The sequence below is a fragment of the Leishmania mexicana genome, chromosome 30 (assembly GCF_000234665.1).
Source record: "Leishmania mexicana MHOM/GT/2001/U1103 complete genome, chromosome 30".
NCBI classification, from domain to species: Eukaryota; Euglenozoa; class Kinetoplastea; order Trypanosomatida; family Trypanosomatidae; genus Leishmania; species Leishmania mexicana.
Genome location: NC_018334.1, coordinates 42,274 through 57,431, shown reverse-complemented (window position 1 = coordinate 57,431; position 15,158 = coordinate 42,274). Strand labels below are relative to the sequence as shown.

Below are 15,158 nucleotides of genomic sequence, written 5' to 3'. Positions count from 1 at the left end.
GAAGAGCTGGACGGCAATCAAGAACAGACAGGAGGTGCTTGTAGGACGCATGGACCNGGCACAGGCGCGCTTGTCGCAGGTCCAACTCGTCATCGCGGCGGCGAAAGAGCGTGAGGATCTCCAGTACCGCGGCGACTCCCTCGACGCGCGCATCCGTCGCATGGAGAAGGAGATGCTGAAGCTCGAGAAGACGATCGCTGTCATCAAAGCGAGCAATACGCAGTACAAGCACAAGTTCGACAAGGTCTCCGACAAGGACGAGGAGGTGCAGACGCAGAGGGCGCTCACGACCAAGTTCAAGGAGCTCAAGAGCGCGATTAGCCGCCGCGGTCTGGAGGCGAACGACTTTCAAGCCACCACACGCAACAAGCAGGAGGAGCTCCGGGCACTGGAGTTTGAGAAAGAGCGTGTTGGACACACGCAGCAGCAGATGCTGCAAGAGTACGAGTCCGTCACGCAAGACATCCTAACGTTGCGCGAGACTTCGGTTCGCTACGATCAGGCCATTGGAAAGGCCAAGGAGAACGTCGATGCTGCCGTGGCGCGCGATGTCGAACTCGTCTGCACACGCGAGAGACTCGACAACACCGTCGCTCAGCTCCTCTCTCTCTCCCGAGAAGCCGGTGACGAGGTGCTTGACGTGGTCAAGCAGATGCTCGCTGCCCATCAGCTGTCGGTCGAAAGTGCCTAGAAGGAGGAGTGAAGGAAAACGTTGCGCGTGCAGGGCTACCTCCTGGGCGATGCTTGCGTCGCTACGTGTTTCTCGGTACGCCATGACGGTTGACCGCCGCTGTCCGCGCCCCCTCCGTCGTTTGCTCGTTTTCGTCGCCACTTCCCGTGGGGATTTTGATGTAGACTACTCCCGTGTGCCGCTGTTGCCCCACATTCATTTTCCACTCTGCCAACAGTGATAGCCGCCTGCCCAAAAGGGCACTCGGCAGGCGCACGTCTCGCCTCGGCTGCCTCGCTGCACCCTGGCCGCACCGCCTCTAACGCACTCACTCACGCCCTCGCTGTCTCTCCGGCGGCTTCTCTTCCGTGTGCCCAACTGTCTTGCTGCCGATACGCCCTTCACCCCCTTCTCCCTGCTCTCCACGACCCCCACGAATACGCCCTCCGTCTTTCCTTCGCCTGTCACACCGCGGGGCCTCCTTTCGCCATGCCTCTTTTCCTCCTCACGCACGCCTCCTTGCGTGAGCAGCAAGTGCTAGATTTAACCAACGCAGAGAGGCCCAGCACCATGGAGCCCTCTTCGACGGATCCGCAAGAGCTGCATCTCGCAGCAGGAGAAATGGAGGGCGAGGAGCAGGCGGCCATGTCCAACGAGGAGGAAGACGAAGAGGAGCAGGCCAACGACGCAATGGTCTCCGACACGAATGTGGCTTCCACCGCCGCCAGCGACGTCGACCACGACGGCGCGGACAACGATGACGACGCTGTTGACGAAGATGGCGACGAAGACGACGACGTCGAAGAGGACGAGGAGGCGGACGATGGTGATGACAGCGACGAAGAGGAGGAGAGGCAGGTGTACCCACTGCCGCCACTGCCACCTGTCCACGCCCCATCCAAGGTACACGGCATCGCTACGGCGGAGGTGTACAGCATCATCAAGGAGCTGCGCCGTCAAATGGACGACCCGGTCGAGCGGGAGCACGCCAAGGCGATGCTGCAAGGCGACACAGATGTGCTGCTGGCCGTCGCGCAGGTGCTGCAAGAGGCACACCTACTCCGACGAGCCACAGTGAACGACCACGGTGTTGTCGAAGAGCAGCTCGTCTTCCAGCCAGCGGCCGCGCGGCCTTCACTGCCCACCGGCTACAACAGCTGGATTGTTGAGGCCCCTGCAAACGCGCGGCGGTGAGTGCGTACAGTGAAACGGCTGCTAAATATGTGTCCTGCCTTCTGTGGGGCACGCGTCTGCTGGTGATGTGGACAGGGGAGCACTTTCGCCTTGTGTGCCTGGAGCTCCCCTCTTCTGACGCAGAAAGACACCGTAAGCGGACCTGTGAGACTAAGGGACCATGAAGGACCGGAATCTGGAGAGACAGTTGATGCAGGCTAGCCTCTGTGTCTTGCGATGCGTGCGGGAGTCACGGTGAGGGCCGCAGTAGAAGCGCACGCGTGAGAGGATGATACCGCCTTTTGTAGGCACTTCACACTACGCCTCTCCCCCTCCCCCTCCCCTACTCTACCCTGTCCTTCGCCTCTTCCCCCCACCCCTCCCTCTGATCGCTCCCGCTGCCCCTTCACCAGGACAGCCATTACGGTTGATCACCACCGCTTTGGGCACTCCCCTCCCTTCCCCACTTTCTCTGCAGGATCGGAGAATATGGTGTCCTTGGAGCGGGAGTACGTTCTCGGCTCCTTCTGCGAGCTGCGCATCATCACCTCGCTCTCCTCCACACAGCTGTCCAAGGTGACGCTGCGAAAGCCGGTGGAAGACAACTACACGTCAACAGTGGAGCGGGCAGAGGTATTTGGGACAGAGCTGATTCCGGGAGTGCCAGTGCACCTGCCGCCCGGCCGCTCCCTTAGCATCTTCACCTCCACCGGCTGCACCCTGCTACTGATGGCACCGCCGACGGTGCTGCAGCGCTGCTATGCGACGTCGCTCGGGGCGACCTGGGTGCGCTCGTTGCTGGATTTTCACTCCCACCTGGAGCGCGCACGAGTGGAGGCCCGAGGCCGCGACGACGTTGGACCTCGCGTGCTTTTCGTGAGTGACCGGCACCACTGCGGGGCGAGCACCTATGTCCGCTGGCTGAGCAACTTTGCCGTGCGCCTCGGCTACCACCCCCTGCTGCTCGATGGGGTGCTGGACACCCCCGCCTTCGCGTTCCCAGGCAGTATAGCCCTCTTTCACGCCCAGCACTGCATGGACATCGAGGAGGAGATGAATCTGACGCCGGCGCTGTATGCCCAAGTCGCCCAGTCGCGTGTGGCCAACCCACGACTCTACCAGCACTGGGTGCAGCAGCTTCTGCCGAACGGCATGGAGAAGATGGCGCGCAGTGAGCGCTGCCGCGTGGGCGGGCTGTTCTTTGACTTTGGCGTGGTGGAGCCGCACGCGGTGGAGCAGGCGGAAGTGGCGGCGGCAGCAGCGGTGTCGAGCGTCGACCCAACCGCCTCTGCCTCCCCTGCACCTGCCGCACTGGGGAGCGATAAGGCGCAGACGAACCCACTCGACACTCTCCTGGACACCATTGTGGCTGCCGACATCGATCACGTTTGCGTCGTGGGTAGCTCATGGCTTCGGTGGAAGCTCGTGCAGCGTGCATGGGAGCGCTTTGGTGGTGAAGGGTCGATGAACATTGTGCAGGCGATGCTTGATCCGCGCTGGAACGTGCCACCCGAGGTGGCCTGCGGAGGCGGGCAGCACTTCAAGATCTTTCTTTTAGACTCCGTGGAGCTGGTGCGCTCGGTGCCGGTACCGCTATGGAATCGCCAGCGGTGGCTGCAGTACTTCTTCGGCACCCCGACATCGCCAGTGAAGCCGACCCTCATCACCCTCGAGGCCTCGCAGGTGCGCGTCGCCACCGTCGGAGCGGCAGCGATCGACGCCATGTCGACACTACTCCCGATGATGGACAGCGAGGACGTGGACCGGCAGAAGGCGGATGTGGCGGCCGTGTCCTTCGTTACGCTGCAGGACGTCGCCCTGAAGGAACGAATCGTCGCCATCAGCACAGCCACTGAGTACGAGCGCAGCCCTGACGGGGAGCTTCACCGACTCCCGTTCAGTGTGTTCGAGCGCAGGATCCGGCAGGGCACTGTGCTTGGGTTTGCGCTGGTGGAATCCGTGACGCCGGAGCGGCTCACGCTGCTTGTGAGCGGCTGTCCGCTCGACAAGGAGCTTGGCCTTTGCTTCCTTCTCACGGAGGAAGTGCTGAAGAGTTGAGAAGGCGGAGGGTGAGTACTCGTGGGAGAACGCCAACATCTTGCGGCATGCGTCTCTGCATGTGCCTCGGCATGTTGAACGGGGAGAGGGCCGCAAGGCGCGCCACGCGCCGTAACGGTCGACATGGGAGAACGCAAGCAAGACTGTGCATGTGTGTGTGTGAGGGTGTGCACGTTGCTCTTGTAGGGAGCAGCAATGGTGCCGTAGCGCCATAAAAAAAAACCGCGAAGAGTTAGAAGGACACGCTGCACGGCCGCTCTCTCGCTCTGGCATCGCTCGACACGAGTGCTTGACGCCAGCACACGCGTAGGCGCATGTGGACTGTGGAGGTTTTGTACCCCTCTCCTCATGATCATGACCCCCTCTTACCCACTTCTCCGCCTATCGTCCCTTCGCTTCTTCTTTGTCCGCACACACACACACACACACACACACACACACACACACACACAGTGACAGCGACAGTGAGACACACGTGCGTGTCTCGGCATTCAGGCGCGCATCTGGACGTGCAGATGGAATGCCTCATTTTTGCTGCACGGTATCAGCCGGAGGCGCGCACGCTGGAATTCGAACTGAGCGATGCGCCTCTCGTGGACGTCGTCACGGACGTCACTGTCACACCGTGCGGTGCTGCAGCGCCTCTGTGGAAGGCACCTGGCACGCAGCAGGGACTCTTTTATGGCCGAAACACGTTTGTTCTGGATCGCCCGCCTCTGTTTGCTGATGACCGCATCGCGCTTGTGTGCTGCGTGCGCGTGCGTCAGCAGCGCCTCAGTACCCTTGCAGCGGTCGCCTCAGACGTCTTGTGCAGCAACGCTCATGGGTCGGCTGTTCATTGTGCCGGCCCACAAGACGTCAGGGAGTACACGATGCTGCTCACCGAGGCGCCTACCATCAGCAGGTGTGGTGTGCACAACAATGCGTTTGTGTACCTCACCTCCCAGGCGTTGCCTTCCCATATGGGGGTCACATCTACTACGATGGTGTCCCCCTTGCCACCGGAGCCACCGATCACACACCTGACATGCGCGCATGAGAGGCCTTCGCCATCTTCTCTTCCCGCGCTCTCTGCTCTCGCTCTCTGCTACCTTTAGCGGTGTCTCGCCAGAAAAAAACAAAAACGGTAAGTGGTGCGCAGAATGGATCCACGCGTGGTCCTACGCGTGTGTGTGTGTGTGTGTGTACGTGTGTCTGATGCTCCCCTCCCCCTTCTCGCTCGTCGTCTGATGTCGGCAGGCTTCATCCTCTAATCTTCTCCTTTCTCCTTCTGTCCCTCTCCACGCGTGCGCGCCGTCTCCAATGAACGCGTCAACGACGGGACACACACACGCACGCACTCGCACATATACTCCCACGACAGCTGATCTCTGCTCGAGGTGTTGTAACTCTTTCCTCAGCTGAGGGCGAGGTGGTTCGCGCAGCACGGCGTCAGCACTCTCGTGACTCTCTCTCTGTGCGCACGCAAGCTCTTCTCACAGAGAGACGGTCGGTCAAAAAAAGGCAAAGAGCGACACCATCGGGCGTCCAATGTCGCCTTACCGCCGATGGAGCTGGCGCAGCGGTGACGTCGCCATCTGGTCTATGCTCTTCTTCTTCTTCACCGTAGCCCTCTTCATTGTCTACCTGAACATTTCCTTTCCCGAGTCGACGCCGCCAGCCAACGATCGCATCAAACCGCAGTGAGAGACGGACGGGGTGGCCAGGAATGAGCGGCAACAGAGAGGCACCTTGGGTCTTGCTCCGTCACCATGAATGCCGCCATTCTCGGTGAAGAACTCCTCTCCAACAGCCGATGCATTGTGCGTGCCCTTACACACGCCAGGGCGCGTCACTCTTGGAATGCTCGTTGTCCCGACCCACCCAACGGACGCCCATGAAATCCAACCTCACACATGCACGTCCATGTACGCTCCCGAGAGCCGATTTTACGTTCGTTGAGTGCACGTCGTCCCGCTAATTTAACCGGCGCACTCGCGCTTCGTAGCCTCCGAGGTGTTTGATGCCCTCGTCCTCTTCTTCCGCTTCACCAACCACTGAGCACAGTCGTTGTGGCATGCAGTGGCAAGTGACAGCATGTCCCTCCCTATCTGTGCGTTCCTACTACCCTCTCCTCACCACGGTCACCATCACCCCCCCCGCCCTCCGTTAGCACGAGAGTATACGGTGACACTCCCATCCGACCCGCCTTTCCGCTCACTTCTCCCCCCATCCGCTATCCATCCCCCATCCTCCACCTCTCTGCTCCCCGCCTTATGGCCTCTGCGCCGTCCCTCCCCTCCCTTCAATGCATGTACAGTGGACCTGCACTTTGCATTGACCGCTTCCCCTTCCAAAGACTCTTTATCGTCCGTCGCCTCCATCATGACTGCTGTCAGCAATGCAGCGGCCGTGCAGGCCACCACCGGCGCCAACGGGGGCAGCGCGATGGTTACCTTCTTCACAACCACCTACTCGAAGTCCATGCCGGAGCAGAGCTTCTCCGTACCGCTCAACGTGCTGCCAGACGGACTCAACCAACTCGTGCAGAACGTGCTGGGTGTTGAAGAGCAGAACTTCGATTTTCTCTACAAGGACGAGTACATCGGTACGACGCTGTTCCGCTTCCTGCAGCGCCGCGGCATCAGCTGCGAGGAGCTGCTCAATATCGAATACACCCCCGCCCTGCAGGCCAAGGAGGGCAACTTGCTCCCACACGATGACTGGGTGAGTAGCGTGCGTGCCCCGTACCGCAATAACGCGGAGCTTCTCTTGACCGGCTCCTACGATCACTGCGTTCGACTGTGGGACGGCGACAGCTGCCTCGCCCTCGGCTCCTTCCATCGCGAGGCTGTTAAGGAGGTGGCCCTCCACCCAGTGATGCCGGCCAGCAGCAAGACAGGTCGCAAGCGCACCAGGCTCGACGGGGACTTCATGTTCGCCAGTGCTAGCAAGGACGGCAGCGTGGCAGCCTGGAAGCTGGACAGCACCAACAGCCACATGCAGCTTCTGGGGTCCATCCAGGCCCACACCGACGGCGTCGACTCAGTCACCATCGCGCCAGGTGAGGGCCAGCTTCTTGCCACGGCCTCCTGGGATACCACGGTGAAGGTGTTCAGCTGGGAACAGATGATGGATGGTGACACGGTGCCGTCGAAGAAGGCGCCGCTCGTGACGTTCACCGATCACAGTCGTCCAGTCTTGTGCAACCGCTTCTCTGCTGCCCACGGTGCCGCACGGCTCTATTCGGCTGGCCACGACGGCCACATCAAGTGCCTCGACACAGAAGAAGCGCAGCTGCAGTCTCAGTATAAAGGCGACCACCCCATCAACAGCATCGCCGTGAAGCCGGTAGGCAACAGCGCAGCAGCAGACCTTCTCCTCTCTGCCTGCACAGACAACCGTGCCCGACTCTTCGACACGCGGCAGAAGGATGTCGTAAAGACCTTCAGCGGTCCTCGTCAGTGGCTCTACAGCGTGACGTGGCTGTGGGATGCGCAGGAGGGTGACGCCGAGCACAGCGGGGGCAGCCTCTTCGCGGTAGCCAGTGAAGACGCCACGGTGCGCGTGTATGACCTGCGGTGCACCAATACGGCTCTGCTCACGCTGGATGCAATGCATACGGATGGCGTGCTGGACGTCACGTACGTGGGGCAGTCGATTATTGCCAGTGGTGGTAAGGATAACAAGACGAGGTCGTTCGCCCTTAGTAAGGAGGGCCTTCTCAGCTAACGGTGGTGCACAGCGTTGGTGGGGGAGAGGAGATCACCATGCGTGCCAAATAAGGCGCGGTGTCATGGATGCACGACCTATTGCGAAGAGGGTGCAGCTGTAGAAGTGGATTCAGTGCACCTCACCCCCGCCGCCTTCCTCGCGCTCGACGTCGCGTCGCCTCTGTCACCTCCCCCCTCTAACCCCCCTGTTGTGCGTGCCTGTATGTGCTTGCCGTTTCCGAGACTAAACACGGTTAACCTCATCGCAGCAAGAAGAAAAATAGAAGGCGGCATTCACAGCGGCATCGAACGTGGCGCCGCCCAGCGCGCCTTGTCTCGTTCTCGCTCCTCCCTCGGCTGCGCCGTTCATGAAGGTGGACGAGCGAACGGGCTGCGTTACCGCGTCTCTCTTCCGGTACATCCCATGCGTGCTTACGGAGAGTCTGACCCACTTCTGAAGCCGGGCCACGTATCTGCTGCCTTGCAAGGTGCTGGGTATGCCCTCACCTCTGTTCTCCAGCCTCTGGAGGTGGTGGCACACACACGCACACACACACATCCAACCCGTAAGCGCCTTGTGCCGCGATACCTCCCCTCCCCATCACGCAAGCGCGCCCCTCCCACCTCTTTCTCTCTTCGTGCCCAACACCCACGGGAGTGTACTCCCGCACACCTCATCACACAAAGAAGCGTCGCCGCAGCACACGTAGCACACACACACACACACAGGCGTGCCGCTCTGAGTGCAGCACTGCGTCTGCTCATCTCTCTCCCTTATCTCGCCTACCGCTCTGCCAATGGCGAAAAAGACGGCCACCGTTGTAGCGAAGAAGGTGGTGGCACAAGCCGCCGCCCCCGCAGCGAAGTCGTTCAAGAAGGCGAACGGCACTGCAGTGGTGGCCGCCGTGAAAAAGGCCGGCAAGAAACCCGTCATTGCGCCCAAGGCTGCGCGAAAGGCACCGGTGGTTGAGGAAGAGGAGGAGGACTCGAACTTCGACTACGATGACACCGTCGGGAACAGCAGCGAATACACCGGGGCGTGGGATGACGAGGACGGCTCCGGCGATGAGGAGAATATCGATTTTGACGACGTCATTGACGGCGACGAGGAGGACGAGGAAGACTTCGACGCGGACATCCAGGACGACGACGACTTCGAGGTCAAGGCTGAGAAGTACCGCCGCCGCATGCTGGCGCAGCGCCAACTGGCCGATGCGGAGCAGCAGGAGGACATTGTGACTCGCACGGCGAAGCCGACGCCTCTGCACGATCGCGAGCAGTGGGACGATGCGGCGCAGCAGGAAGAGGGCGGCGTCGCAGCCATCCATCTACTTGGAAAAACGAACACGGCAGAGGAGCTGCGTGATCGCATTCAAGAGACCGTTCGTGTGCTGTCCAACTTCAAGCAGGAACGCGAAGAAGATCGCGAACGTGGCGAGTATCTCGAGCTGCTCCGCTCGGACCTTCTCGAGCTGTACGAGTACAGCGAATTCCTCATGGACGCGGTCCTGCAGTTGTTCCCCCCTGCCGAGGCGGTGGACTTTTTGGAAGCGATGGAGAAGACAAGACCAACGACCATTCGCGTTAACACGCTCAAAGCGAAGCGCCGTGATCTTGTTCAGGCGCTTGTGAAGCGCGGCATGAACGTCGAGCCGCTGGAGAAGTGGTCCAAGGTTGGTCTGCAAGTGTTCGAGTCGAACGTCCCAATCGCCGGCACCATCGAGTACCTCGCGGGCCATTACATGCTGCAGGCCGCGGCCTCGTTCCTGCCGGTCATGGCCCTCGCCCCGCAGGAGAATGATCGCGTGCTCGACATGTCGGCCGCCCCGGGAGGGAAGACGACGTACATTGCGCAGCTCATGAAGAACACCGGCGTTCTCTTCGCGAATGATGTGAGCGAGCCACGGTGCAAGTCGCTCAACGCGAACCTACAGCGCCTTGGTGTCACCAACTGCATCGTCACGAACTACGACGGCACCGGCTACGAGAGGGTGATGCGCAACTTTGACCGCGTCCTGCTCGACGCCCCCTGCTCCGGCACAGGCATCATCTCACGGGACAAGAGCATCAAGACAAGCAAACAGTACGAGGACATTCAGCGTGCCTCACAGCTGCAGCGTGCGCTGCTTCTGGGCGCCATCGACGCCTGCAAGATCGGCGGTTACGTTGTCTACTCTACCTGTTCCTTCCTCGTGGAAGAGGATGAGGCGATTGTGGACTTCGCGCTGAGGCGGCGTGATCTGCAGGTGGTGGAGATGGGGCTGCCGTTTGGGCGTCCTGGCTTCACCAAGTACCGCCACCACCGCTATCACAACAGCCTCGAGCTCTCCCGCCGCTACTTTCCGCACGTGCACAACATGGACGGCTTCTTCATCTGCAAGATGAAGAAGTTGTCGGACAGCACCACCAAGAAGCCGGACGCGGCGGACGAAAACCTGTCCAGGGCTGGGAGCACGCCCGCCTCCTCGTCTAAGAAGCGTGGGCACTCCAGCGACAATATTACGGAGCTCCAGGTCGGCTCGAAGCGGGTGCGACTCGAGAAGGGCAAGGCTGTCGTGTTGGCCGAAAAGGCGCCAGCCAAGAACCACAAGCTTAGCGTTCCACCGAGCTCCAAGGCGACTCGCAGCGAACGGAAGATGAAGGAAAAACGTAAGCCGCACAAAACGCGTGAGTGAGCGCTGTCGCTGGAAGCGGATAACACTATAAAGGCAACGTGTGTCTTCCTAATCTAATGTCTGCTCGCCATGCCTCCCTCTTCCACGACAGCTGCTGAGGTAATCCAAGCAGACAGTCGGCGATAGCAGCGTGTTACTGTGTGTGTAGCACGTCAGTCGGGTAATGGCGGCAAAGCCACGCACAACCAAAGGAGAAGCAGGTCATCGGCGAGCACCCCCTTCCCATCGCCCCCCCTCCCTCTTGGTGCATCGTACTCCCCCCCCCGCAAGCTCAGAAATCGTTCTGCCGTGATGTAGAGCCGCGATCTTCGCACCCCTACCCGTGCGGCTATTTCCGGTAGGCGAATACGCGTGCGCGCAGATGAAGCAGAAAGCAGAGCGCCACGGATGCGGTGTCGACTCCGGATGAGCAATCCTCTGCCACACAGAGGGAGAATGTTTTCATTCCGTTTCGCATGCGTGCGTGACCACAGCAGCCCTCTCCCCTCCTCTACACACACCATCCTGCTCTCTCGACTGCCCTCGAGCTTTCTGTCTTCCGTCGCCTTTTTCTTTTCCTCGTGCACTTTGCCACTGTGTTACACACTGGGTCACAGAAGTGCATGGAAAAGGTGCTTGTCTACCTAGAGGGCACACTCCTCGATCAGTACCTGGAGGTGCTGCCCTCGCGTTGGTCTGCGCTGCTGCCGCGCCTGGCCAAGGGAACGCAGCGACTACACGCGTTAACGGATCTCACGACAGTCGATGAGCTTGAAAGCGCCGTGGCGGACGACTTTCAGCTCGCTGCAAAGCTACTCCATGCGGAACACCGAATATACCAAGAAGGCATCGCACTCTTTGACGGGCTAAGTCAAGCATCCGATCTGGTGCGGCACACTTGGCGCCTACTCGCCAACGATGTGCTTGCCGAACTCGCGGCAAAGGAAGTAATGCTGGCACACTGGAAGGCCGCCGTGGCCACCATCACCGCGGACACTCTGCGCGTGTACAGCCACGCGCTGTTGGTTCACGCAAGAGTCACGAAGTCTCGAGTGCACCACCTCATAGCCCTGCTAAGAGAGGAGGAAGGTGGTTAGTGCTGCTGTGGAGATCGAGGCGAGGAAAACAGTGCCGCTGTGTTGCGTGCAGTTCGCTCGTGCTCTTCAACGGTTACACTGGTCCAGATCGGGCTGTCTTGCGGTCTCCGTTTCTGTAAACGAGTAAGCTGCACACACACACACACACACACACAGCACGGGTGTAGCGCTACCGCTCCCTGCAGTTCACTTGACAGCCATGACGACGCTGTGCCGTCGATACACGTTCGTAAACATAAAGCACGACCGCGGCGCTGAAGAAGCACCCTTCACTTGACCGTTGAGGTGACGAGTATCAGAAAGCTCATTGATCCATATCCCTGTCCTCCTCCTCCCCGCCACCCCGTCCTCCACGCGCTCTCCCTCTGCCTCTCCGCGGTGTCTGTAGCGGCAGTCCGAACACCATTCCATCATATACCCGCAGTACATCCACGCACACACGTGCCCTCACGCACCTTCGCGCCTACAGTGGCTTCACAACACTTTATCCCCTTACCGCTCCCCAACTGTCGTCAACGTCTGTTGCTCTCCTTTCCTTCTCTCCTCTGCCATCCCACATCATCCCCTCTCAGCTGTCCACCAACCACTGGCAACGGGCACACGTGCATGTCCTCGACGGCGCACTCCCTCACTACCATGAAGGAGCTGCGCACGTGCTCATCATAGAAATGCAGAAACGATCGCGAAGAGAGCTGTCACCGCCGCTGCCCAAGGCCGGGATGATAGGCGCCGCGGTGGAATGCCTCCATGCCGTCCTGCACGAGGTGAAGCTGCAGCAGCAGGAGCTGCAGGCCGCCATCACCATGCATGTGAAGGATAGCTGCGCGGCGGGCAGCATGCGCATGTACACGTTTCTGGAGACATCCCGCTACTATCTGCGGTATGTTCTCATCTTTTACACGTTGCTCATGGCAGCCCTTGTGCTGCTGGTAGCGGACCTGTCTGGCTGCCTTGTCACGTCGGTGGCCACTGCTGCAGGCATCCGTCACCTCGTCCTCGCCAATTTGCCCGGCACCGCCGTCATTCCACTCCACTTCAACGCGCTACCCTTCCACGACGACGACTGGATGCGGCACCTGCCAGAGGACACGGCGCTCAGGGATTTCATTCTCCCTGATCGAGAGACACGCGAGCTCATCCAGTCCACGACGCAGCGCGTCGACTCTCTCAGCCTTCTGCATCAGCACATGGGGCAGTTTGCGGACGCAAAGTTCTCGCTGCTGAACCACTTCGTTAACAGTCACCTGGCCTCCACCACCATGCACATCCCTCGCACCGCCGCCTCGGCAGAGGTCTTCTCTCCGAGGGGAGGTGTCAATCTCGAGCGTCTCTTCCAGCTAGGGCCGGCCATGTTCAACGCGAAGGGCGAGTACACGGCCAAGATGCAGGTGGTGCTGGCGAAAGAGGAGGTGGGCCGGGATGTATTACTCATCCTGGAGTCCGCCATGCTCTTCTCCGAGGACGCCATGGCCGTGCAGTCCGTTGCTCAGTTTGACGTTCTCTTCACGAAAAGTACGTCCGTCACGGTGCGCACCGGACCGCTGCACCGGTCGTGGCTCGTGCTAGTGCTGGAGAAGGTGCTGCGATTTTGGTTCTGCCTGCCAGTGTGGTCGTACGAGTACCTAGTAGGCGTGCTGCGCCAGCAGGATAGCGCCCCGTTTCCGCCCATCGACTCGTCCCGCGAGGTGGCGGTTGTGCTGGAAGTCTACCACCGCTTCACGCCTCCTCTTGATCTGCAGCCCCGCTTGCGCGCCATGAACTTCACGCTCTACCAGCTCCCCGACGCCGGTGCACCCTCACGCGTGAAAGTGTCGCGGCTCATCTTTTTCTCCACCGTGCAGCTCACGGGAGTGGCACGGTGGCTGACCGCCTACCCCGTCTCCACATTTCTGCTACTCGTCGTCATCCTCTTTGCTGCATCTGCAGTGGCGAGCGTCGGCGGTCTACTCGGGCTCCTCGTCTACGCTTACTGGCGCTGGCACCGCGAGCAGCCGCTGGAATCGTTCGACGAGGACGACTCGGACGAGGAGTTCTTTGCCCCGCCGCGCGATGTCCCTGCTACGGTGGTGAAGAGCATGCCGTCTCCACGCTTGCGCCGACACCGCAGCAGCAACGATTTTCACGATACCCTCGACACCTCTCAGCTGCGCCGCTCCCAATCCTTCAACTATTCCCCAGAAAAGGAAGAGGAGTAGCGGCGCTATCGTGTGGCCCGGGGACTGGCGTCTGACAAGGAGGCAGCGGGCCGTTTGAGGAGAAGTGTGTGCCGCCGACAGCCATACTTGCCGCTCTCTGCTCTGGTGTGTTTTTTTTTTGGTGAGGGGAGCCGTTGCACCTGGTCTTTCCCTCCTTTCTCTTGAACTCTCTCTCCCGCGCTGCCACGGCCACGTGTGCACATGGGGCACGCAACTGGCACTCATTCCTCGAGATGTATCTGTTGTGGACTGAGGAACTGAATCGAGCCAGACAGCGCACCTGTCCGCCACTCTGTACATACCCGTTCTGACCCATGTCACTGCCCCGCATGCACTGCACCACCTTTTGCCATCTTTTCTTCTCGCAACCGCCGACTTCCCTCCACGGTGTGCCCCCATCTTTCACCAATCACACGTTCCGGCTTCACGGTGCTGAAAGTCGCAGGCGGCATGGACACTGCAGTGTTCACAGCAGAGCGCCGACATGGAGGCGTCCCGGCCATTGCGACCTCACCCCATGCACAAGCAGCGTCGAGAGACGATCATGGCATCCCAGCTGCTTCAGTAGCCGCACTTGGCACGGCGAGCACGTCTTCTCCGAGGCCATCACCGCAATGGATGCGTATTCAGAACCGCGCTCGCGCACTACACGCATGGGAGGCGAAGTACGGTGTGGAGGAGGCAGCGGTTCGTCAGCTCGAGGCAGAGGCGCAAGTCGCGATGGAAGCCACCTTGGGTCGTAAGGCAGCGCTCATGGAGGACTTGCGGCACCTCTGCCGCGAAGACGCCCTCCTTAGCAAAGACGAAGCCACTTTGCGGGCTGAAGAGGATGCGCTGCAAGCGCAGAGCACAGCAATCGATGGTCAAAGCAGGACCGCGGCTGCACAAGCGCTCGTGGCTTCTTCGGCCAACGCGCGACGGCGACAAGAATTGCAGGAGGCTCAGCGCGAATTTGCGCAGACGAAGGCGCGGCACGCCGACACGCTTCAGAGCTTGACGGCGGAGATCAGACAAGTGGAAGAGAGCACTGCTGGCGCCGAGGTTCAAGCTCAGCTCCTGGTGCAGCTGATTGCGGACAAGGAACGTAATCTCGCCCTTGAAGCAGAGAGGATACGTGGCCGTCAGCGTGACCGCCTGGCGACCCTGGAGCGCCAGATTGGGCACCTTCTCACTCAACTGCAGGGCGTCGAGCGGCACTAAAACAGCCTGCAGCGCGCGTGATGTGTGGGTGCCTGCTCGTGTGCACTCCCCCACCCCCACACATCCGTTTAGCAGACCTCTGTGTCGCGCTCTGTGGGAGGAGCTGTTATGCAATGGACTTCAAGGCAAAGCAAAACAATCAGCACGCGTGCAGCCGTCAGGAGTGACGCCGTGTGTGCGCATGTATGCTCACCAGTGCCGTTGAAACTCCGCTGTATCCCTGCATCAGAGGCCACCGCTGCTCGATGAGACGCACCCCTCCATGAAGTCTCTCCCCCTCACTGCTATATCCCCTCGTGATGGTCATGCAGTGCGGCACTATATCACGCACATGTGAACCGCTCAACTGCCTTGCTCAACCCCTTCATCTTCTCTTGTCTCTCGCGTGTTATTGCCCTTTGTCCATCTCCCGCCGCCGC

General features: G+C 60.5%; 6 protein-coding genes across 6 annotated transcripts; all 6 read left to right on the top strand.

The window, feature by feature from the left end:
* Positions 1 to 1,240: 1,240 nt before the first annotated feature.
* Positions 1,241 to 1,864, top strand: LMXM_30_0220 (conserved hypothetical protein; the record flags this gene model as incomplete). Its single annotated transcript, XM_003877492.1, has 1 exon — positions 1,241 to 1,864. The coding sequence occupies one exon, from the start codon at positions 1,241 to 1,243 to the stop codon at positions 1,862 to 1,864; it is 624 nt and encodes a 207-aa protein (XP_003877541.1).
* A 468-nt stretch (positions 1,865 to 2,332) lies between these two features.
* Positions 2,333 to 3,901, top strand: LMXM_30_0210 (conserved hypothetical protein; the record flags this gene model as incomplete). Its single annotated transcript, XM_003877491.1, has 1 exon — positions 2,333 to 3,901. One exon carries the CDS (start codon positions 2,333 to 2,335, stop codon positions 3,899 to 3,901), a length of 1,569 nt encoding a protein of 522 aa, XP_003877540.1.
* Positions 3,902 to 5,977: 2,076 nt separating this feature from the next.
* Positions 5,978 to 7,612, top strand: LMXM_30_0200 (WD repeat protein; the record flags this gene model as incomplete). The annotated part of the gene is made up of 1 exon (XM_003877490.1): positions 5,978 to 7,612. One exon carries the CDS (start codon positions 5,978 to 5,980, stop codon positions 7,610 to 7,612), a length of 1,635 nt encoding a protein of 544 aa, XP_003877539.1.
* Positions 7,613 to 8,390: 778 nt separating this feature from the next.
* LMXM_30_0190 (putative nucleolar protein) lies at positions 8,391 to 10,268 on the top strand (the record flags this gene model as incomplete). Its single annotated transcript, XM_003877489.1, has 1 exon — positions 8,391 to 10,268. The coding sequence occupies one exon, from the start codon at positions 8,391 to 8,393 to the stop codon at positions 10,266 to 10,268; it is 1,878 nt and encodes a 625-aa protein (XP_003877538.1).
* Positions 10,269 to 10,870: 602 nt separating this feature from the next.
* LMXM_30_0180 (conserved hypothetical protein) lies at positions 10,871 to 11,344 on the top strand (the record flags this gene model as incomplete). Its single annotated transcript, XM_003877488.1, has 1 exon — positions 10,871 to 11,344. One exon carries the CDS (start codon positions 10,871 to 10,873, stop codon positions 11,342 to 11,344), a length of 474 nt encoding a protein of 157 aa, XP_003877537.1.
* Positions 11,345 to 12,012: 668 nt separating this feature from the next.
* Positions 12,013 to 13,539, top strand: LMXM_30_0170 (conserved hypothetical protein; the record flags this gene model as incomplete). The annotated part of the gene is made up of 1 exon (XM_003877487.1): positions 12,013 to 13,539. The coding sequence occupies one exon, from the start codon at positions 12,013 to 12,015 to the stop codon at positions 13,537 to 13,539; it is 1,527 nt and encodes a 508-aa protein (XP_003877536.1).
* Positions 13,540 to 15,158: the final 1,619 nt, after the last annotated feature.